The following is a 23,135-nucleotide window of genomic DNA, read 5'->3' as shown; positions in this document are numbered from 1 at the left end:
GGCGTCGTTTCAGGCCTCACCTTGGGGCCACGCGTGCTTTCCTGGGAAAAGCAACACAGACCCCACATGTCCCTTATTGAGAGTTGGATAGCGTCATCCCACACCTGTGAACCATGGGCCACTGGAGGAGGTGGGAGAAGGGAAAGAGGACACTATCAACGCCAAGGATGATGTCCATCCCCTGCCGTCTATGACTGTGTCAGTTCAGTTCAGTCGCTAGTCATGTCTAACTCTTTGCGACCCCATGGACTGCAGCACACCAGGCCTTCCTGTCCATCACCAACTCCTGGAGTTTACTCAAACTCATGTCCATGGAGTCGGTGATGCCATCCAGCCACCTCATCCTCTGTCGTCCCCTTCTCCTATGGCTGTGTATTGCATGCCTACTAAGTGCCAAGCACTGTTCTAGAATACTTCTAAGCAGACGTGTTCTCGGCTATCGCGGGCTTTAAATTCCCAGAGCTTCGGCATTAAATGTGATTAATTAAAATGAGTGCAGAGAATTAGGACTCAGGAGCAGCTTCCCTAAGCCCAGGCTCCCCCAGTGGCTTCCTCATGGTTTGCAGACTTTTTCCTCTTTTTCCTGGCTTTCCTATCAAACTAATCTTCTTAAGACACCCCTTAGGCTAAAATGCCTCTAGTGTCTTTCTCTTGTACTTTGATCCTGTAGTGAAGTCCGGGCTTCTCAGCTCACCTTGGCCGCTGCTGCTAAGTCGCTTCAGTCGTGTCTGACTCTGTGTGACCCCATAGACGGCAGCCCACCAGGCTCCCCCGTCCCTGGGATTCTCCAGGCAAGAACACTGGAGTGGGCTGCCATTTCCTTCTCCAATGCGTGAAAGTGACAAGTGAAAGGGAAGTCGCTCAGTCGTGTCCGACTCTTCGCGACCCCGTGGACTGCAGCCCACCCGGCTCCCCGTCCATGCTCACCGTGGAGCCCTCTGCAAAAGCCAGGGGACTTCTTTTCACCCTTCCAGCCACCACTCACTTCTTTTGAACAAATTTGTCTACTCGTGGTCTCTCCTGTAACTTCCGGAGTTTTTCTGCCTCTATATATTGTTTTTGTTATTTAGAGATATAGCGGTTTGATTTTTACAATGTACTGAAAGAAGGCACGGGCTTCTCAGGTGGCTCAGTGGTAAAGATTCCGCCTGCCAAAGCAGGAGCCTGGGGTTTGATCCCTCGGTCGGGAAGATCCTCTAGAGGAGGAAATGGCAACCCCCTCCAGTGTCCTTGCCTGGAGAAAGAACCCCAGGAGCAGAAGAGCCTGGCGAGCTACAGTCCAAGGTATCCCAAAGAGGCAACGCAACCGAAGCACACAGAGAACGCCTCTCAGACTTCATTTCTGCCACGACACCGGGCGCTGTGCTCAGCACACACAGGCAGTTAATACGTATTTGCTGTTTGACTAATTTGGGGCTGAGACTTGAGTCCTGTCTGCTGCAAAGACAGAACTCATCAAGTAGGCTTAGCAAGTTCACATTGGTATCTTTGCTGCCAACTGCTTCTGGGCCTTGCAGTTACTGAGGTAACTTTTGGATTCAAAAGTGGATCCTTGACTTGAGATTTGCCACACCAGGGAATGGAGGGGGAGTTGATCTTTTTAAAAAAGTTTCACAATAGCTACTTAAGAGCGTGAAATAAAAAACAATTTTCCCGTACTCTTTCATCCCTCCAAATTTCAGGAAACTGAAAATGTGTTCCGTTCAAGAAAAGGTTTCAGAAACTAATGGACCAACCTGCTCAAGCTGCAATCCAGTATGTTCAAATACAGTGTGTCCTTATGTTATCAACGTGTAGGAGGCTGAAAGCTAGTGTGTTTAGAGAACAGGCTCCTCAGAGGAGATGCTAAATTATAAACGGGGAAGAATGCTTCCATACTAAGTGCCAGTCATTTGTCGACATCAAACCCACCTTTTTGCTGTTGCCTGAGAAACCTTTCAACTCTTATCAAATCTTGGTAAATTTTGAAAATCACATGGTTGTTCAATGCCTCCATGTGGTAGAAAAAATAATTTAGCTCTGCCCTAGCTTTGTGATAGCAACCTTCAGGGCCAATAGAGTCCTTCAAAGGAATTAGTGTTTTTTTTGGGGGAAAAAAAAAAAGCCTGTGGAAAAGACAACCCAAATTGAAGATAAAAACCCCAGATCTCATTAGGCCTCATGGAATTGATCTTCTTTGCAAACCTTCTTTATCCTTCTATCCTTCTATATAAGGAATGACTTTTTCAAGCAAAGGAGCAACATAAAATAAAACAAGTTGAATGAAATCTGCAGTGAGTCCATCTTTTCGGAAAACCTTTAAAGAAATTCTTTTTACATTCCCAACATAAGAGCTTTTTCCTTTTGACCAAAAAAAAAAAAAAAAAAAGGAAGTCTTTGTATCAAGTCATAAGGTAGCTTTAAAAAGTCATAGTAATAAACGTTAATTTGTTTGACAGTTCTTTGGATGTGACGTTGGCCAAAGAGAACGATCAGCTTCATGAAATATTTGAAGTTCCGTGCAAGCAACAAACCAAAAACAGGAGTACTCGAAAGTTCGATGGGGTCTCTTTCTTTTGAATCAACTATGTCGTTTCACCTCCTGGGGATCAGTCAGTACATTGAACTTCAAGTGCTTCTACTTAAAGATAATTGATACTCTAAAGATGGCTTGAGGAAGAGAATTTGGCTTGAGAAAGAGAATTGGATCATTTTGAGAATCAGAAAGAGGCATTACTAAACTGGAGCCCAATTTTTCAAAGCCCAGGGATGGCCGAGGGCTGCACCACGCGGGCCTTTTGGCTGAATGCATCTTTTAAATGTAGATTGAGCCTTCTTATCAAAGCAGCCACTGTATACATGTGCATTTGCCTGCCCTTGACTTTCAGAGTTGGGGGGAGGGGTGGAGGGAGATTTTCCTGGCACACCCTTTGGTTTCTTCAGGATAATATAGCATGACAATGTAGTACCTACTTAAAATATGCCAATCAATATGAAATAAAGACATAATAAGGATTATTCTCAGAGTGGGGAGCAGGGAACTTCAATAGTGATCATTAATTGGTTCAAGTACAATACATGTTATAAATTCAGCGATTCCCTTCACTTGCTTCCATTTTTTTCCACTTTCCCAACTATGCTGATTGTTTATGTTCTTTAAAATATTATCAAAGTTCTTTACATATTGAATATATTTAATATGTTGTTCTTTAACATAATTGAGACTCTCCCTTCTTCCCCCTACCAAACATTGCCAGAAGAAACAAAATCATCTCCAGACACCATGGACCACAGCCGTAATTCTGCCACCGACTTTCTGCTTGACCTTGGATAAGACACCGGGTTTCTTGGCCTGAATTTCTTCATCTGCAACATGAGGAGTTTGAACTCAAAGATATTATATCTTAGGCCCCATTTGGTAAATAAAATCCTCTGACTCCCCCACTCTTATCTTTCTCCTGAGGAGGTCTCTTATACTATCGTCAATTCCGAGTCATAAAGACCCCGTGTCCTGACAAAATTCCTGAGAAGTAGGATCAGGGTGGGATTATGAATACTTTACTTTAAGCAACAGTTAACAAACCATCTAATTATAGATACATATTTGTTCTTTCTTACAACTCACCGGTCAGTACGGCACAGGTATGGCCCTTCATAGATGAGGAAAGGGAGGCTTAGAGAGGTCAATTTGGCTCCTTAGGCCTTGCAGCTAATAAGCAGAAGAGCTAGATGGTTATAAATGAATTATTATTATTTTTTTATGACAGAGACAACTGTTGATTTAAAATAATCTGACATAAAGAATAGTCTTCCGAGAGCAGCAGATTCTTTTCTTAACATTTTGAGGTTTTTATTCCCCCCTCGGCAGGCAGGTCATTCCTGAACCATAAAGCGCTAATCAGGGTTAGAGATAAGAAAGACTAGGACTCAAATGCGAGCTAGTGTCCCTCCGGACTGGTGGTTGGGAAGGCACTCCCCTACAGAGGAGGGGCCCTTCCATGTCATGATTTATTTCCCCAGGGAACAGTCTAATTCAAGCATCAACGAAACACAAAATACCATGTTCGGTTTTTTAAAAAAATATTATTATAGTTAGTCTCCAAACATACGATTTACGCAAACCAAAATTAAAGAAAAAATTCAGCTACCATCCTAGTCATATGAGCAAATCAAACCTTTTATTTTCCTGCATTCTTCACTGGTTGTATTCACACAGTTCAGTTCAGCCGCTCAGTCGTGTCTGACTGCGACCCCGTGGACTACAGAAGGCCAGGCTTCCACGTCCATTACCAAAACTCTCGGAATTGCTCAAACACATGTCCATCGAGTCGATGACACTGACAGTGTGAACATGTATTTTAAATAATCAGGAACCCACATTTTAGTTAAGAGGAAGTCTCAATTTTAATAACTGTCTTCATATTATTTTTTTCATCCCTACTGAGTTCATGTTTGTTTACTGTTTTCCCTTAAATTTATATCTTTTACATCCAAAGTACATGTATACGGCCTGGTTTTAAGCAGATTCTTTTGGATTGTTTTCGTATAACATACAACAGAGAATGTTATTCTTATATGCTCTACCAGGACTCCTGAAATCAGACAGACATGTGGGATCTTTTCAAAATTTCTAAGCATCTGAGTGACTAAGGGATTGCTCTGTCTGGAGATAGGAGGCTGAAATGATGCCCTATATATATTTTCTTTCTCAGCTTTTAGACCCCTTGATACCATGACAATTCTTGGTAGGTACATGTTTCCTGGTACCTCACAATTACTTTATGAGTCTTAGTAAAGTTGGAGTTTCATGTTGAGGGCTAGGAGGGGTTTAGGTGGGTGGTAAGCATGCTTGTTTTCCTGGTTAGTGGATATGCCATGGGCTTTATAAACTGTGTTGTACTGTGGTAACTGAAGCCACACTGTTGCCATGGAAAAGGATGGCAATTTGAATGAGATAATTTAGAGTGGCCCATGGAAATCTGTCTGGACAGTCGCTTAATGTACTACACCTAGTACGTGTAACCTCATACGTATTTCTTCAATTTCCTTCAATTGAAATGAGGAATAAATGAGAAACAGAACTGTAATTTGATGGTTAAAAAAATTAATCTTGGTAAGAATACTAAATGAACAATTCAGAATTAGAGCGACTTTTATAAAAATAGTATGATTATTTGAATGGCGTTTGTATTGTAGCTGAAGAACGTACAGCGGTCCCCCAAACTTTTAATCTAAATTCTGACACCAAAAATTCTAAATCCAGTCTAATGTAGTACAGAGTTTATTCCCAGTGATTTCTCATATTCATGAGACTGTCGCACGTTGGTTGGTTTTACCTGTAACGAAATCCTTTGTATCACTTTTAGAAAACACCACCTCTGTCTATAAAAATGACTGGAAATATTTAACATTGTAAAATAGCACGTGTCTGGGCAGAAAAGTCCCGTTTCTCACAGGGGAGCCTGCACCGACCTCTGCTCCTAGCAGGTAAACCGTCAGAGGGAGAAGCCAGGTCAGCCCACAGAAAAGCCTGTCGTGGGGTTCCTCATTTCCCCTTAGGCTGATCACTTTTTAGGAGCAGTTCCCGGGGGCATTCTCTCGTCCAAAGTCCTGGCTACCGGATCACTTTTTTTAAACCAGTCGGCCACCCTCGAGTCCCCTTGGCAAAAGCCCCTTGGGAGAGGACTTCCTCAGGTCACCTCCCAACTCCCGGCAGTTCTCTGCACCCCCACCCTCTCCCAGCGCGGGCGGGGGCGGGGTCCCCAGGCCACGCGAGACCTCGGCCCCCGGCCCGGCGCCCGAGGTGCTGAGGTGCGCGGTGTGGGGGAGGGGCGCGGGGCGGGGCCTGCGCGGGCGGGGGCGGGGCCTGCGCGGGGCGGGGCCTGCGCGGGGCGGGGCGGGGCGCGGGCGAGCGTGTGTGGCGGGGGAAGCCATTGCCTGTTTAATAGTTGCTGCTGCTGCACTTCCGCTTCTCTCCCGGCGAGAGAGAGACACGAGTGGCCAGGCCCAGCCGCAGCCGCAGCAGCAGCCGCCGCGGCGGCACGGAGCAGCCAGACACAAAGAGAGGTACGGGGATCCCCCCCGCCGCCCGCCGGCCCCCGGCTGCGCCGCCGGGCCTCGGGGCCGCCCCTCGCCGCCCGGGCGGCCGCTGGGCGCGGGGCCGGGACTGGGGGGCGGCGGGGGGCCGGGCCCGCCCGCGGGGGGATGGGCGGGGACCCCGGGCCGCGTGGGGCGCGGGGGCCGCCCGCGGCGGGGGTCGGGGGGGCCGCCGGGGCTCGAACTGTCAGCGCGGCCCCGGGAGCCCCCCGTGGCCGCCAAGGCCCGCGGAGGGGGAGGGGAGGGGCGCCCCGTGCCCCCGGGGCGGGGGCCCGCGGGGCTACTAGCCCCCCGGGGCGGCCGCGCTCATTGTTACCCCTCCGCCGGGGAGGCCCCGCACCCCTACCCCGGCGGCGCCCGCGCGAGTGCTGGGATCCCCGCCCGGCCGCGCCCCCGGGGGCCGGCCCGGGGCTGGGTGGGGGGCCCGGCCTCGGCGCCCCCGCCCGCCGCCCGCCACCCCCACCCACCGGCGCCCGCTCCCCGCCCCCGTCCCCCCTTTCGGCTTCCTCCCTCGCCCCTCCCCGGCCTCCCCGCCCCGCCACCTCGCCGAACTCCGCTCCCGGCCCCCGCGACCCCCGGGGGCCGCTGCACACCGCTCGAGGCCGGCGGGCCCGGCCCCCGCCCGGAGGGGAGCCTCGGGGGCGGCGGAGGGGCGGCGCGCCGCGCTCCCGGCCGGTCCCCGCCGCGGCCCCCACTCGGGGCCGGGAATACAGACAAACAGCCCGCGTCCGACTCGCGGAGGCCGTGATGGGCCTGGAGACTCGAGAAAGCGCGTGGAGGGCGGGGGGCGGCCGGGGCCCGAGCCCTCCTGACAGCGCCCGAGTTCCGCGTCTACACCGGCCTTTCTATTTTGTCTCCCTCCCCCTGCAGGGGCTGTTTGCGGGGTGGGGCGGGGGGTTCGCTATGTCGGATGACGATTCGAGGGCCAGCACCAGCTCCTCCTCGTCTTCGTCCTCCAACCAGCAAACTGAGAAAGAAGCAAACACCCCCAAGAAGAAGGAGAGCAAAGTCAGCATGAGCAAAAACTCCAAACTACTCTCCACCAGCGCCAAGAGGTACCGAACCCCACCCCCGCCCCCCAAAGCAGGCTTCCTATTGCCCGCACGGCCTCCGGCTGCATTGGGTCCGCCTCCAGTGAGGGTAGCTTACTCGCTCCTCAGGGCTTATGTGTTCATAAAAAGGGAAAAAAGGACCTTGAAAGCCCGAATTATTTCTCTGTTGCTGCTTCTGTTTTTTCTTCTGATCATTGTCTCCATGCAGCTGTTGTGGCTTGCCTTCCCCGTATCTTGCTGCAGTTTGTAAGAATCCGCATGAGTGTTGCTAGTGACCTCCAAATCTGATTTCAAATTATTTGTCCTGTTAATCACTAATCTGTGACCCTCCCCAAGACTGTCATCCCACTTAATTACTAATACCTGCCCGGACAGCTCTATCACTGCGATTTCTATCACCGTCTTACTTCCTTCTCACCTGTTGCACATAGGATCTTTCTTTGAATAGTGCTTTCTCCACAAATTGCATAAGGAATAACTAACTCACATTAGCAGAGTAAAAAATTTAATAGATGGAAATGGATGTTTTCAAATGGGATTTAAAGAGGTTTTTCTGATTTAGAGAGTTGAGGCAAATTAATAAATCAATAAATGATGTAAATTAGTTATTCCAGGCTGTTTTGGGGATTCTTTGTTCTTTTTGAGAACCTCCACTTAAATTTCAGGGACGCTCAAATTTTTTTTTCATGCTATTTTCTTTTATGCTATAAACAAAACAAAAACACTTTTGTCAACACAAGCTGAATTCACGCAGTAGCTCTTTTTCTTTTTTCTCTCCCTCTTATGTCTCTGATAGAAGTTACTTTTAACCTCCATCATCCTTCAGTAGTATCCTCTGATCCTCACAAGCCTTAGTCTACAGCAGATTCCTTGGAGCCCCCTTTCCTTTTCATAAATCCTGCTGTCCGGTGTACAGTCATTAAACTTTAAAGTGGCAAACCAGGAAGATAGTAAGGAATCGAAATGGTAGCTTAGATAAAGATGTCTGTCTTAAAAGAACGTAAAAAAAAGAAAAGGAGGCTTTAGGTTTCTCCACTGAGTAGTGAGCCAGAACTTTGAGTTAGAAAGTTTGTTCTGTCATTTTCCCTGACTTGAAATTTGGAAAGTTGATGAAATGCTTTGGTGACCAAAGCACAGGAGACCAAGAAAAGGCTCTGGCTGCTGTAAACAGTGTAGACGTGTAGAGTTAAGTGGCAAGGTGCCTTGGCAAGATTCTCATTTCAGAGAGGTCGTTTGATCGCATCTCAGCTTCCCAGGAGTCCTGAGCGGCCCTCTGCGGTCAGCCCTGTGCTGGTTCTCCCCGAGCCTGGCGTCTCCCCTGCCCACTTTGGACGGAGCCGTCTCTTTATTCCCCCTCCCTTTCTCTGGGCTCTCTGATCCAAGCTGGGGGCAGCTTTTGGCCCGACCTAAGGCAGAATATTTGTGTTAGTTCACTAGCATTTTTATATTTTGCTGGATTACCCTAGTGTACAGGAATATATTTGGGGATAAAGGCACAGGTGTCAAATATAAAATTGTCTGCTTTATGTAGGCAAATTAGAGACGGTTTCTTTTTCTTCATTAGACACAATTTGTCTATTTATGCTAAGGAAGTTAAAAACTCATTTGGAAATGCCTGGGAAAGAGATGGTAGGTGTAAAATAAATGAAAGGCGGGAAGCTTCCAACAGTAGTTTTATCAGGTTAACATCAGCTTTAGCTCCCTGGGAATCTTGCTGAAGGAGTGGCTGTTACCATAAAGCAGAGCTGTGGTTAATAGTAAAGGTGAAAAAACAGGGGGCCTCGTATCCACGAAAGAACAAGGGGAAAAGGGAGGTTGCTGGGACCCTGTAGATGCTGCTCGGGGAAATTGATCTGGAAGGTGGGAATAGAATTGGGGCGGGCACATATACTAGGAGATGGGAAGAAAGACAAGCCTGAGTTGGCCGACAGGAGGTTACTTAACTGCCCATTAGAAGGAAACCACTTGTTGGTTTTTAGTCTACAGCTGAAGGGAAAGCCCCCACTGCAGGTGGACTGGATAAGAAATACTCTGTGGAACATGTGTGGATTACTCTTACAAATCTTTTCCCAGTATTCTGGAAGTAGTGTGAATGTTTGCTGTAGAAGTGAAGTCCATAAAGCTGTCTGGTATTATCTTTTTTAGGTGTTAAAGAAACAGCTCCCTTTTCAGTGAATGTTTTATCAGAGAGATTGGATTGACAAGGAGGATTTATGCCAGTTGTGCTTAGAGGGAGGTGATTTTGCCCCTGTACATACATACACAGCCATTCTGGTAGATGCAGGTAAAGAATCGGGAAGCCCACGATCCAAACTGCCTGACATACAATAATGAGTCAGACACCGGGGATGCCAAGGCCCCAGAGCTGATAGGATGATCGCAAAAGAATTGACAAAAGAGCAGGACGCAGATAAGTAGATACCAGAGATAGCAAAGCCCTTTCACGACAAGAAATGTCCTCCAATTGGAAAGTTTAAGGAACTTCCCTAATCACCACCCCAATCCGAAGTAAATTTCTCTTGACTTATAAATGAAAAAAAACTGCTTTCATAAAACCTTTTGCAATCGTAGCTAGCTAGTCCTGTCATCCTACCCTCAGAAAACCTTTGGGAAGAGAAGAGCATCCATTGGGATTGATTGCTTTTAGACTCTGTGTATGTTTTGTACTCCTGTACTGCCTATGTGGGGTTTTTAAATTGTAGCACAGCCCTTTAGGGCTTGATTCGATAGGGTCAGGAAAGGTGATAAAGACACCAGGCTGGGTCTGGAAGGTGGCGGAGGCTTCATGGCCGCAAACTTTGGTCTGAACTGATGCTCTGGGCACCTAGGTAGGCCCAAGACAAAGGCCGGGCCGGCGTGAAGGCCGGGCGGCGTCGGCCCGGGGCGGGGGATGGGCTCCGTGCAGTGGCGGGGCGCTGCGGGGACGAGAGCTCGCGGGTGTGTGTGGGGGGGGCTCCCGGGTTCAGAGCCCGTGCGGGGTGCGGGCCGGGGCTGCCGGGAAGTGCGGGGGCCGCCGGGGTGTGCGGGCCAGCGGGGCCCGGCGGCCGGTGCACCTTGCGGGCCGCGGGCGGGGTGTCCGGGCAGGGGGCGGGGGCGGGCCGCCGGGGTCCCCGGCCGGGCCGCGGCTTCGTGGGTCGCGGCTTCGTGCGCCGCGGGCGGGGCCCTCCCGGGGGCGCCGCGCGGCCTGCGCCGCCCCCGCCCCCGCCCGACGGTCAGGCGGCAGGGCGGTCAGCGCCCGCGGGGCCGCGCGGGGAGCGGCCATGTTGGCTGCGTCCTGGGGACGCGGGCGGCCTGAGGGGGGCGCCGTGCGGGGCGGGGGAGACGCGGGGCGGCTGGCGGGCGGGCTGCGCCCCGCGCGGTCCGCTGCAGGTCGGGAAACCGGCCGCGGGCGAGGCGCTCCGGAAGGGTCGCGGCGGCGACGGCGCCGAGCGGAACCGAGGGGCGGTGCGCGAGGCGGGCCTCGAACCCGGGCGGGGGTTGTCAGCCCTGCGCGCGGCCACCCTGACGCGCTGTCTTTCTCTCCCCTCGCCTCCCGATCCAGGATTCAGAAGGAGCTGGCGGACATCACTCTAGACCCTCCGCCCAACTGCAGGTGAGCGCCTGTCCCCTGGTCCCCCTTCTGAACTGTAGAAGTCGCCTCTTCTCCTTGTTTCGAAGTTTTGCTTTTGTTCATTGGCCGGTGATTGTGGGGCGCTGACCCCGAGCTCACGCTGGAATCCCGCCTGGGCGGAGGCTCCGCCGAGTCTGCGGCCGCCGTGCGGCGGGCCCTCTGAGGGGACGCCTGTCCGCGTGCTTCTGGGACACCCCCTCAGGGCTCCCGAGGGTGCGTGGGACCCAGACGCTTAGGGACATTTCAGTTCAGAAAACTGCCGTCTTTGTTCTTCAAGTTAATGCAGCGGTAACACTGCATCTTCACAAGTTACGTTGTGTGCATTTTTGTGTTGGACTTTGGGCTGACCGATTCAGGATGTAGTTTGTGGCTTTGATAAAGACGTTTTTACTTTATTTTATAGATATTAACTCTTCCGTAGAGATGTTTTTCCTCAAAATTGCTTTACTTGAACTGTGTGTATATCATGCGTGTTTCAGTTTCAAAACAACTTGATACACGCTTTTGAAGGATTTGGTGATAACTTGATTTTATTTAAAATGGCCACTTGGCTTTTGTTGGGTCAAGGCGGAAGACTGGATGATTTTACTAAATCAACGTGAAGTGACGAAGGACTTGCTGCTGCTGCTGCTAAGTCGCTTCAGTCGTGTCCGACTCTGTGTGACCCCATAGACAGCAGCCCACCAGGCTCCCCCGTCCCTGGGATTCTCCAGGCCAGAACACTGGAGTGGGCTGCCATTTCCTTCTCCAATGCATGAAAGTGAAAAGTGAGAGTGAAGCCGCTCAGTCGTGTCCGACTCTTCACGACCCCATGGACTGCAGCCCACCCGGCTCCTCGTCCATGGGGTTTCCCAGGCAAGAGAACTGGAGTGGGGTGCTGTCACCTTCTCCGCTGAAGGACTTAGGTACTACAGTAGCGCCGTTTGAGAGAGGTTAATTATTCCGTTGTCTTACTCCCACAGTCTGAAAATTAACTGTAACAGTTAAGCTAAATCTTAGTTCTCAGGATTGATAATTGGAATAGGGTGAGGTGTTTTAGAAGTGTACTAAACTTATATAGCATAGGAAGAAGTTGTTACTAGCGAGTAACAGGGGTGATAAACAGAATTTAAAATGCGCCTGTGGAAATATTCAGGTTGAAAAACGAAAGGGAATATTTTGCTTATGAACACTGAACTTTCTAAGCTGTGGTTAATGGATTAAGTGGGGAAAGCTTTAACACTGCCGTTTTTGTAACATGTTCTTACGTTCGGTCAAGTGTGGGGTGTTGCTTGGTAAAATCTTGTCCTGTTTTCTGAGTTTGAAATGCCCTTAAACTATAGTTTGTAGCCAGTTAATCGTTCTGGAGGATTTCTCTCTTGGCTTTCAAGAATCTTTTCAGACTGTCTTTCTGAACAGTTGAGAAATGGGCCAGGCTTAGGCCTGGGATATTTTCCTTTTTCATCTTGGTGGCAGCTTACTTCGGCTGGAGGCCTGTGGCTCCCTTGGTTGGTTGTATTGAACCCATGGGCATTCCCCAAGGTATGTCTGCTGCCTGTCCTTATCACCCACATATTTGATATCACGTCTTTTCCATGCATGTCTTGTGGATTCAGACAGCTTTAGCTGATCTAGGTTTTAAAACCAAGCTTTTAAAGCATAGTTTCAAAACTAATAATGTTTATCAAGGCATAAACTTCTTTCTTAAATTTACAGTTTAAAATTGTAAACAGTTTGAAGGTTTTCATGGGATTAATCATTTTCTTTAAGAAACCAGTTGTCAGTACACTTTAGTTTCCTAGCATTTTAGCTGAGCTCCCGTGTGAGAGATTTGTGTTGCTCAACATGTAGAACTTCTTATCCTTGGAAAACCCTCCTAAAGACCCTTAAAGGTGAAACCTCTGACCATCAATCACCTAAAACTGGATGGGTTGTTGGGTTGTGGACGCTGGGGACACAAGCTTTAACATAAACATTTTGAAAAAATTTTTCTTCAGTTTCAGAGAAAACACAAGACATTTTTATTTTGGGAGGGAAATGTGTATTATGTTGATTTCAAAAGTAAAGACTGCCTTATTTTTCTGAAGACATTTTTCAGTAGGGCTGTTTAAGTGCTGTGAACTGTGATTTCTACTTTTGGTTGGTTTACTAGTGTTACTGATAGAGTGTTATACAGTACCCCAATAGTCAGCTAACGTAAACGAGTTTGGTTTTAGGTTTTGTGTTGGTACCTTATAGGATTGAATCATTTACTATTTTAATGTATATTGTTATTTGAGATGGAAATGGGTAATTTGAAGCTACTTTTTGAAGTTCGTGTTCAGCTCTTTGTGATCCCATGGACTGTAGCTCACCAGGCTCCTCTGTGCATGAGATTCTCCAGGCAAGAATACTGGAGTGGGTAACCTTTCCCTTCTCCAGGGGATCTTCCCCACCCAGGGATCTAAACCAGGTCTCCCACATTGCAGGCAGAGTCTTTACCTTCTGAGCCACCAGGGAAGCTAGCTTCCAATTAAAATGTGTGAATTAAATGATACATTGAATGTATGCATGTTTATTTCTTTATAATTTTCTTAGTGTTACTCAGCATGAAAACTTGATAGCTTGGTTCTTAAAATTTTTTAATTTCGACAATTGTAAACTATATTTTGAGTGAGTTAAATAATTAGCTTTCAATTGATGTATATTAAGCTTTTGTAGAACTGCCTTTCTTCAGTCACTATTGAGTGTGTGGCTTTAAATTTAGCTACATTACTTTATTAAAGTATAGTAGTTGGCGCATAGTAACCTCTCAGTAAACCATTGATTATTGCAGATCAATGGGAGAATTGCTTCTCCTGAAGGTGCACTGGATGTGTTGAGTATTTTTAGCACTTGACAAATATATGTGAACTTACTGAGCTTCCAAACCTGTGTGAAATGCAGTTTCTAACAGTTATGTTTGAGCACATCAAGTTAAATTCTCAGCGTTTCATATTGAGTAGATGTTATTTTGAAGAACAAAATGAGGAATATATTCAGTTGTTGTTCAGTTGTGTGCTACTGTGTGACCCCATGGACTGCAGCACCCCAGCTTCTCTGTCCTTCACTGTCTCCCTGATTTTGTTCAAATTCATGTTCATTGAATCAGTGATGCCATCCAACTATCTCATCCTCTGTCACCTCCTTCTCCTCCTGCCCTCAGTCTTTCCAGTCATCAGGGTCTTTTCCAGTGAGTCGGCTTTTCACATTTGGTGGCCAAAGTATTGGCACTTCAGCATCAGTCTTTCCAGTGAATGTTCAGGGTTGGTTTCCTTTAGGATTGACTGGTTTGATCTCCTTGCTGTCCAAGGGACTCTCAAGAGTCTTCTCTTGCACCACAGTTCGAAGGCATCAATTCTTTGGTGCTCAGCCTTCTTTGTGGTTTAGCTCTCACATCTGTGTATGACTGCTGGGAGAACTGTAGATGGCTTTTACTAGATGTACCTCTGTCTGTTTTTTAAAATGCTGTCTAGATGTGTTACAGTTTTTCTTCCAAGGAGCAAGCGTTTTCTAATTTCACGGCCTCAGTAACCGTCTGCAGTGATTTTGGAGCCCTGAAAATAAAATGTCACTGTTGCCACTTTTTCGCCATCTATTTGCCATGAAGGGATGGGATGGGATGCCATGGTCTTAGTTTTTTGAATGTTGAGTTTTAAGCCAGCTTTCTCATTCTCTTCTTTCATACATTCAGTGACCTCAAAAGTGTTTTAAACTGTATTTTTAAAATTACTGTGTATTGCCAGTTAAATAAAATTCCTTGGTATCTCTGAACTATTACATTTGTGCATATAAATATGATCATAACTAGTCTCCCAGTTCATGTACTGTGCTTTCGGTTAGGCTTTTTCCCCTGCATTTTGGCGCTCTCTCGTTTAGGAGAAGAGTGCTGTCTTAACTACTGTAATGATTTCCTAAAGCATTGGATTGTAAAACTATGCCTTTTAGATAGCTGGTGAACTCTGGGCCCCTGGAGTCAGTTTTGTAGCTGTTATTTACAGCCTGAGGCTCAAGCTTTGCTAAACTGACTAGTTAGAGCTATATAACTAACCTGTAGCCATAAATGTCTGTAGCCTGTATGTCTGCACATAATAAATGACACATTTTGCACAAGTCCTTTAAACTTCAGATTTCTCTTATTAGATATATCAGAATTTTGAGTAAATACTCATTTAGTGCCTCAAAACCTAAAAATTAAGATTTGAGGCAGGGTGCTATTTAGGACAAAGTGTCTTAGAGAAGTCATTAAACATTTCAGGCATGGGTGAGAATAATAAAAATTTCCTTTTATATGAGATGACTTTATTACATTTTGAGCATTATTTTTGTGTTTTCTAAATATATGAACCCAACTAAGTCAGTGCTTTTTATTTTGGGGGGAGACCTAGAATGAAACCAGATACAGTGGTTTTAAAGTTTTACAGCTACACTTACCCTTTTTTTAGTATGATACAAAGGCTAATGTCAGGAGCATTAAAAAAAATGTAAAGCAGTTTTCTCAACCTTCTTTTCCTCATTGACTGAAAGGGCTGAGCACCTGGCCGGCCTGCCTTGCAGTGTTGTGAAGCTCACAGGAGAGTAAGAGTTTCCTGACGTGTTAGATGGTGATACTGTTAGAGCTGCCCATTTAGCTGCCTTTAACAGCTCATCATTTTTCCTAACATTGCTTGTATTTTATTGCTTGTATTTTAAGTACACTTTTAGGCTGTTACATGATTATAAGAATGTATGTTTTTGAGAGGCTGAGATGCAGAAGTTGTGGAGTAAAGAGTGAAAGATACTCCTGGTGGTCTCTTCTGACCTTGCCCTTAGAGAGGTGCTCTGGGTCAGCACTGATTGTGTCTGCGACTTTACATTTTGTATTCTGTGGTTTTATAAAATCTCCTGGCATTAGTGGTAATAATAGTGAGATGTCAGTTTAGAAATCCCAGGCTGCTAACCTTGGACTGAAAAGAGATGATCCTCTTTGAATAGTAAAGGCTGATCATTTCATCCAAGCATGTTTTGTATGCTTGCTTGGGTTTAAGAAACAGGTTCAACAGAAGTCTTCCTGCACAAAGCCCTGTCTCACCTGCTGAAAAATAGCCTTCCTTGTATATATCTTTAATTTATCTGTTACCTGTCTAAAAGTGAATTGTTTCCCAGATGAGTAGGAACTCTTGTGGGTGTTGTGCTTCCCAAAAGGACCACATTTGTAAATTGTAAAACTATACTGCTGTTGTTTCCCATAAAGCGGAAAAGAATTCCTGTGTGACCCAGCAATTCTACTCCTAAGTGTTGTCCCAAAAGGATTGAAAGCAGGGACTCTGCATTGAGTCAGTGTTCATAGCTGCTCACAGTAGTCAAAAAGTGCAAATAACCAGGTGTCCATCAGCAGATGAGTGGATGCACAAAATGTGGCCTATCCGTATAATGGAATATTTTTCAGCCCCGAAAAGCTGTCCCCACCCACCGCTGCACTGCACACACAGCACGTGGGATCTTAGTTCCCCCGGGGGGGTGAGGGGTGATTGAACCCTCACCCCCCGCAGTGGAAGCGAGAGTCAGCCACTGGACTGCCAAGGAAGCCCCGTGGAGTGAAGTTCTGATTCACGCTCTACACCATGAATGAGCTGGAAAATAAGCTAGACAGCAGGACAGACATTATTACATGATTCCGTTTACATGGTGAGCTAATTAGAACAGGCAGATTGGAGGGTTCCCAGGGGCAGGAGGAGGGGGAATGGGAAGTTATCTCTTGAGGGGCAGTTTCCGTTCGGGGCGATGAAAATTTTGCCACCAGATAGCGGTGATAGTTGCCCAATGTTGTCTTGTAATTAATGGTACTGAAGCTTACACTTTCAAGTGGTTTAAAATGGCAAATTTCGTATTATATACTTTACCACACTAAAAGAGGGAAAAAGAAAAAGACTATATTGCTGTTAAAATGTTGTTGGCATCTGAAGGGAAAATTGCTTGTGGTTGAGGGGGCAACACTGCAGGTTTTGGATTTGTGTAAAGGAATGTTAGCTTCCTGTCATAAACCTTTAGTGCCTGTCACAGGTAAAAGTCGTTGCCTTCAGGGACTTCATTGTTTCGGAATCTTGGTAAGAAATGCACATATAGATCTTGGGTTGTACTCGGAAGTGTCAGTAGTACTTGCAAAGTAGTAAGTGCATGTGACGTTTTTTTAAAGGTTCAGAGGAGTGCGATATTACCTGGCATGAGGGTTCGTATCTGGGGCCGCACAGGAGAACAGAAGTGAGTGGAGAGAGTGAGGGAGCCTGCTGCGGGACAGGGGGTGCCTGTGCAGGCCACGGGGTCACAGGAAAGCAGCCAGGGCACTGCTGGGCGCCAGGGAGCCAGTGTGTGGCCAGGGGCTTCCCGGGTGGCTCAGTGGAGAAGAACCTTCCCGACAAGCAGGAGCCGTGGGTTCCATCCTGTTTGGGGATGATCCCCTGGAGGAGGAAATGGCAACCCACTCCAGTATTCTTGCCTGGGAGCACCCAGGGACAGAGGAGCCTGGTGGGCTACGGTCCATAGCGTTGCAAAGAGTTGAACACAACTTGACAACTAGACAACAGCAAACGAGGCAGTGAGAAGGGGTGGGAGAAGCAGCAATGAAACACGTGCTCCTCGGGGTCACCGGCAGGCTTCGGGTGTGACTTCCTGGTGCTGGAGGGTCTCCAGAAACCCTTCAAACCGGAAGTGTGATCCAGTTAGAGCTGAGCATCCAGACAGAGAAGCAAGGGCTGCATGGAACTCCTGCCGCAGAGTCCAGGTGAGAGGGCAGGTGGGCCTGGGATGGGGGCAGGTGGTGGCCTCAGAGTGGAGAGGGGAGAGCGGTGCAGAGTACTGGAGGCAGAGACCTTGGCCACTGATTGAGGTGTGGGCTGCTTGAGAGGGCTCAGGGGTCCGGGGAAGACGGTGGTGCCGTGAGCACAGGCTGGGGAGGCTGGGAGACTGGCTCCCGCTCCCGGGGCGAATGCTTTGTGGACCCTGTACACACAGCGCTGAGCGCCCTGCTGCTCCTTGGTAGGCCGTCAGTCAGGACTTGCATGTTGATGGTACGCTTAGGCTTATTATTATCAGTCATCGAGCTCTCAAATCTATCTCACCTATTGAGATTAGACAAGTTAGACTTACAAACTGCCCAAAGGACAGCAACCACGATTCTTGTTTTTATTCTGATCCTACATATTCTTTTCCCCCAACTTTTTAAATCTGGAAACTTTCAAACTACAGAAGAGTTGAAAGAATATTACAGGGAGCACCAGCCTTCACCCCCATACATCAACTGTTAAAACTGTACCTGTGCTTTGCCTCCATCTCATCTCTAAATACGGAGAAGGCAGTGGCACCCCACTCCAGTACTCTTGCCTGGAAAATCCCATGGATGGAGGAGCCTGGTAGGCTGCAGTCCATGGGGTCGCTGAGGGTCAGACACGACTGAGCAACTTCACTTTCACTTTTCACTTTCATGCATTGGAGAAGGAAATGGCAACCCACTCCAGTGTTCTTGCCTGGAGAATCCCAGGGACAGGGGAGCCTGGTGGGCTGCTCTCTATGGGGTCACACAGAGTCGGACACGACTGAAGCGACTTAGCAGCAGCAGCAACATCTCCATATATTTATTTTGCAGAACCATTTGGAAGTGAGTTGGGATGCCTGTGTGTGGGTTTCTGTGCATTGTGTGTGTGGGCTGGCGGGGTGCCGAGGCTGGGGCTGGCCGTGGGCGACTCCGGTAGATGCGAAGGTGGGTAATGACATCCACCCGATCGCCCCGGGAGGAGGAGAGTTGAGATTTGCACTCTGAGGGATGGGGGAGCAGCGAGGCCCTGGCCAACACAGATGCCAAGTAGGGGGAGCTCTGAGCTGTAGGGGAGGGCAGGGACGTTTTTCCTGTGGTCGTGAAGTATAAAGCGCACTCTGTAGACGCAGAGGAAAAGAGTGAGAAGGCAGGAGAGGGAGCGGCAGGGTTCTTTGAACACAGTTTGTAGGGAAGACAATAGGGTCAGAACTGAAATGGGAAAGTGAGCGCTGGTCGCGCCCAACTCTTTGAACCCTATGGACCGCAGCCCGCCAGGCCCTCCTGTCCACGGGCTTCTCCAGGCACCGACACTGGGGTGGGTGGCCGTGCCCCTCTCCAGGGGCTCTTCTGGGCCCAGGGGTCAAACCCCTGTCTCCTGTCTCCTGCATGGGCAGGTGGATTCTTTGCCACTAGCGCCACCTGGGAGATGGTGAGTGGAAAAGCGTGTGTTTTGGAAGGCTGCTGCCCCCAACCTGATGGTGGAGTGACCGTGTCTAGAGGACTGAAGCCTCTGTGGCCCTCGAGGAACACTCCACTCCAGCTGCTGGAAAAGCAGCACCCGCCCCCGTGTCCTTCCGTTCGTTCTTTCCTGGGAGACTTGAAGTTCCTTGAGAGCAGGGATTACGTCTTTGCATCCCTACATTGTCCAAGAGAGAGTAGATAAACTACAATACATGTTTGTTAAATTAAAATACAAACACAGTAACCCAATTTGAGTCTGATAGTTTAATGGGATGCCCTCATTACCCTCTTCAGAAATTACTGGAAAGAGCTGGAGAAACGGCCATCGCAGTTTACAGCTGTCCATTGCTGGCTGTCTTTCCAAGATGGCATCCAGTCTCTCTCGGCAATTTTCACCTTCCCGGCATCACAGAGGAACTCTTTGTGGTATGAAAGACGGTGCTACAGCTAGTTTGGGAAGATGTATGCAGAAAATACCAGTACCAATGTTCACGGGTTTTGACTTCAGAAGATTAGTTTGCCAAGAAGTGAGCATGGGTTTAGGGGTGCTGAGTAAATTGGGCTTCCCTGAGCGGCTCCCTGTGCCCAGAGCCTTTCCAGAGTGGGGTATGTGGAGGTGCTGGCACCTGCTAGAGGCATCTGACAGATTCCCCACCACCAGCGAGTGAGGTAGGGCTGCGTAATGAGCCCGTGCTTGTTCCGCCTCTCCTATGCAGTCGTGCCCTGAGTGAAACAGCAGGCCCAGAACCTGCTGTCAGAGTGTGCTCCTCACCCCTGGGAAACCTCCTCCTCCAGAGGCGGAGGCACTCAGCAGGGCTCCTTGCTGGAGCGTGCCAGTGATGGTGGGCTGTTGTAGAGTCCTGGCCACGCTTTGTTGTCGTTTAATCACGGAGTCATGTCCCACTGCTTGTGACTCTGTGGACTGTAGCCTGCCAGGCTCCTCTGTCCATGGGATTCTCTAGACAAGCATGCTGGAGTGGGCTGCCATTTCCTTCTCCAGGGGATCTTCCTGACAGGGAATTGAACCCACGTCTCCTGCGTTCTGGGTGGACTCTTTACCACTAAACCACCGGGGAAGCCCTGTGCCACACTACGTAGCTTATGATAAACTTGCAGGAGGCCAAGGTGATGTTTCCGTCAGGAAGGTCCTGTTGACTTTGCATAACTGAGCGCCAGAGAATTGATGCTTTTGAGCTGTGGTGTTGGAGAAGACTCTTGAGAGTCCCTTGGACTGCAAGGAGATCCAACCAGTCCATTCTGAAGGAGATCAGCCCTGGGATTTCTTTGGAAGGAATGATGCTAAAGCTGAAACTCCAGTACTTTGGCCACCTCATGCGAAGAGTTGAGTCACTGGAAAAGGCTCTGATGCTGGGAGGGATTGGGGACAGGGGAGAAGGGGACGACAGAGGATGAGATGGCTGGATGGCATCACTGACTTGATGGATGTGAGTCTGAGTGAACTGTGGGAGTTGGTGATGGACAGGGAGGCCTGGAGTGCTGCGATTCATGGGGTCGCAAAGAGTCGGACACGACTGAGCGACTGAACTGAACTGAACTGAAGTTACCACTGGGTTTTGTTACCTGGGCAGCATACTGTTCATTAATACTGTAATCACAGGGGGTGCAGAGCTCTCCTGGGCCAGGCCTAAGCTGTTTTTTTGGTAGTTCGGCGCATCAGTCACCTTCCCTGGTGGCTCAGACAGTAAAGCGTCTGCCTGCAACACGGGAGACCTGGATTCGATCCCTGGGTCGGGAAGGTTCCCTGGAGAAAGAAATGGCAACCCACTCCAGTATCCCTGCCTGGAAAATCCCATGGACAGAGGGGTCACAAAGAGTCAGACACGACTGAGTGACTTCCTTTCCTTTTCCTGAGGAGGAGCGTGGACTTGAGACACAGAGAGTTGAGATGTGTGCACTTGGGAGAAGCCAGCTTGTAGAGGTTCTCCGAGGCCTCCAGCTCATCTGGAGAGGAAGGCACGAGAAGAGAGTCAGGCTGAAGACTGGGATGCCTTCTAGACAGAGGTGGTGGAGGCTGAAAGAGAAGCCAGAGGAGGACACAGAGAGAAAGGAGAAAAAGGAAGAGCAGGGGGTCAGGAAGCAGTGAGTGGGAAGAGTTTTGAGTGGAGTGGCCATCAGCTCTGAAGCAGTGCTGCTGAGGTGGGAGGCGTGGAGACCGGCAGGTGTGTGTCGGGTTTTACACCTTCTCGCTGTCGGTGACCTCCACGAGACAGAGCCAGTAGAGGGGCTGACTGTGGAGAAGGAAAAGGTGTTTATGTGTGTTACTTTTCCCAACTAGCAGATTTCATTGTGTTTATCCAGGGAAGTGATTCGGTGTTGCCAGATTTTTACACTAGTGTAATTGTTCTTAACATTGTGTATATTATTTCTCTTGGGAGGGGGTCTGTCATTTTCAATGAATTCTCAAAAGGACTGGGGGGGGTTCCTTTTCCCTTCCTTCACTAGAAAAGTTCCTGCTTTCCTAGATTCAAGGCCTTTGTGATCTTTGCGGCTAACAACTGTGGCGTGGATGCCGTATGTAAACAGTGCAGAGGTTCATATGTTGTATTTTGATAAATCCCTTCTGCTGGACTTGGTTTGAAAATACTAGGCAGTGGATAAATTGGAAAATCAGTAAATTGCTGCTTACATCCTTCAACTTTTTTACCTGCTTTGATTTGCAGTGGTTTGTGCTTTTCACACTTGTGAATGCCCTAGAATAAATGGGTTTATGTGTTTACTTTTAACACACCGGGAGTTATTCATCATAGTTGATTTTTTTTCAGCCTTTTAAGGTTGACTGTCACGTTGTTTTACATTGAATGTACCTGGAACTCTTAAAGATCTTACAAGCATCACCTTTCCAATCATCTTCCAGCCCCATTTTATTAATTTGTTTCAGATTATCCCAGGCACTCTTGGGGCTGTGTAACTTGATAATTGAAACTGACCCTTTTTCTGAGGTTGATTCTCCAGACACGTACTTGTAAGTTGCACACCGTATGCCCAGACAGTAAGGCGCCTGGGGTTACTGCTGCGCGTGGGCGATAGGTTGGTCTCCCCTGGCTCCTCCCATCAGAGCCACGTGTTCACGCAGCAGTCACGCAGAGAAGCAGATGCCAGCTTCCCATTCCGGGTGGGAGCAGGGGTGGGGGGTTGCACAGCTGTCCTAAGGGATCTAGTTGGTGTCTGGTTACTCACCTCACAAAAGTTGTCAGTCAAAGCACTACGCTTTTAGCTCCAAAATACACTGTATTTCATTGACATTATTCCACTTTGTTCAAAAATGGAATTTTGGATTATGATTGCTATTTTTCACTTTTTAAAACAGTCAGAGGTCATTATAGTAAATGAGTACTTGGAGGAGAAATTATTTATGATCTCTCTTATTCAAATAATTTTGATAAATTTGTAAGGTAACACTGATGACACAGACTACCTTCACTTGCATGGTGGGGGGCTTCCGACTTGAGTCCCGCTGCTGGCTCACGTGGGGAGATGGAGGTGTCTCATTTAAGACTGGCCCAAATTATTTTCCAGTCTGCTGTTCAGTTACTCAGTTGTATCTGACTCTACGACTCCATGCTTCCCTGGTGGCTTAGATGGTAAAGTGTCTGTCTGCAAGGCAGGAGGCCTCGGTTCGATTCCTGGGTCGAACCAGAGAAGGAAATGACAACCCGTTCCAGTATTCTTCTCTGGAGAATCACAGGGACAGAAGAGCCTGGCCTACAGTAGATGGGGTCGTTTGGATAAGTTAGTGGCTTAGACCACCTGGAAGAGTCAGAGCAAAGGTCTGGGAGTTGATGACAGAATAAAGAAATTTTCTGGGTTGGGAGACATTCAGCTAGTTGAGAGTATTTGTTGGTGTCACAGAAGCATTAGGTACTGGCAGAGGAAGACCGACAGGAACTGTGGAACCACAAGGGGTTTGGTTACGTGGCACTTTGCTCCCCAAATAACTTAAATTTCTCCTGCCACCATCAAAGCCCTTCCTCTTTTATGGAAATGTATGTCAGTGTTAGGAAAGTTACTGGAATTGGCTTTGTAAAATTTTATTTCTTAGCTGACTCTGCTAGAACACATTTATCCTAAAGAAAAGAAGATGGTTAAAGTGGTGTCCATCAAAGATTCTGAAAGAAAACATTTGTTTTAT

The 23,135-nt window shown here is 48.2% G+C and overlaps 1 protein-coding gene across 2 annotated transcripts in view; it reads left to right on the top strand.

Annotated features, from left to right (window-relative positions):
- The first annotated feature begins 5,892 nt into the window (after positions 1-5,892).
- Positions 5,893-23,135, top strand: part of UBE2E1 (ubiquitin conjugating enzyme E2 E1) — a 61,220-nt gene continuing 43,977 nt past the window's right edge. The window contains exons 1-3 of one of the 2 annotated variants that reach the window (XM_070781547.1): positions 5,895-6,045; positions 6,946-7,130; positions 10,669-10,719. In XM_070781547.1, the coding sequence (XP_070637648.1) occupies positions 6,979-7,130; positions 10,669-10,719 (203 nt within the window). In that variant the 5' untranslated portion in view covers positions 5,895-6,045; positions 6,946-6,978. Of the gene's footprint in view, positions 6,046-6,945; positions 7,131-10,668; positions 10,720-23,135 lie in introns of both variants that reach the window. The other variant, XM_070781548.1, reaches the window with a different exon arrangement.

The sequence above is a fragment of the Bos indicus genome, chromosome 27 (genome assembly GCF_029378745.1).
Source record: "Bos indicus isolate NIAB-ARS_2022 breed Sahiwal x Tharparkar chromosome 27, NIAB-ARS_B.indTharparkar_mat_pri_1.0, whole genome shotgun sequence".
Taxonomy (NCBI): domain Eukaryota; kingdom Metazoa; phylum Chordata; class Mammalia; order Artiodactyla; family Bovidae; genus Bos; species Bos indicus.
The sequence above is the reverse complement of the archived record's forward strand: the minus strand, read 5'-3'. Positions and strand labels throughout refer to the sequence as shown.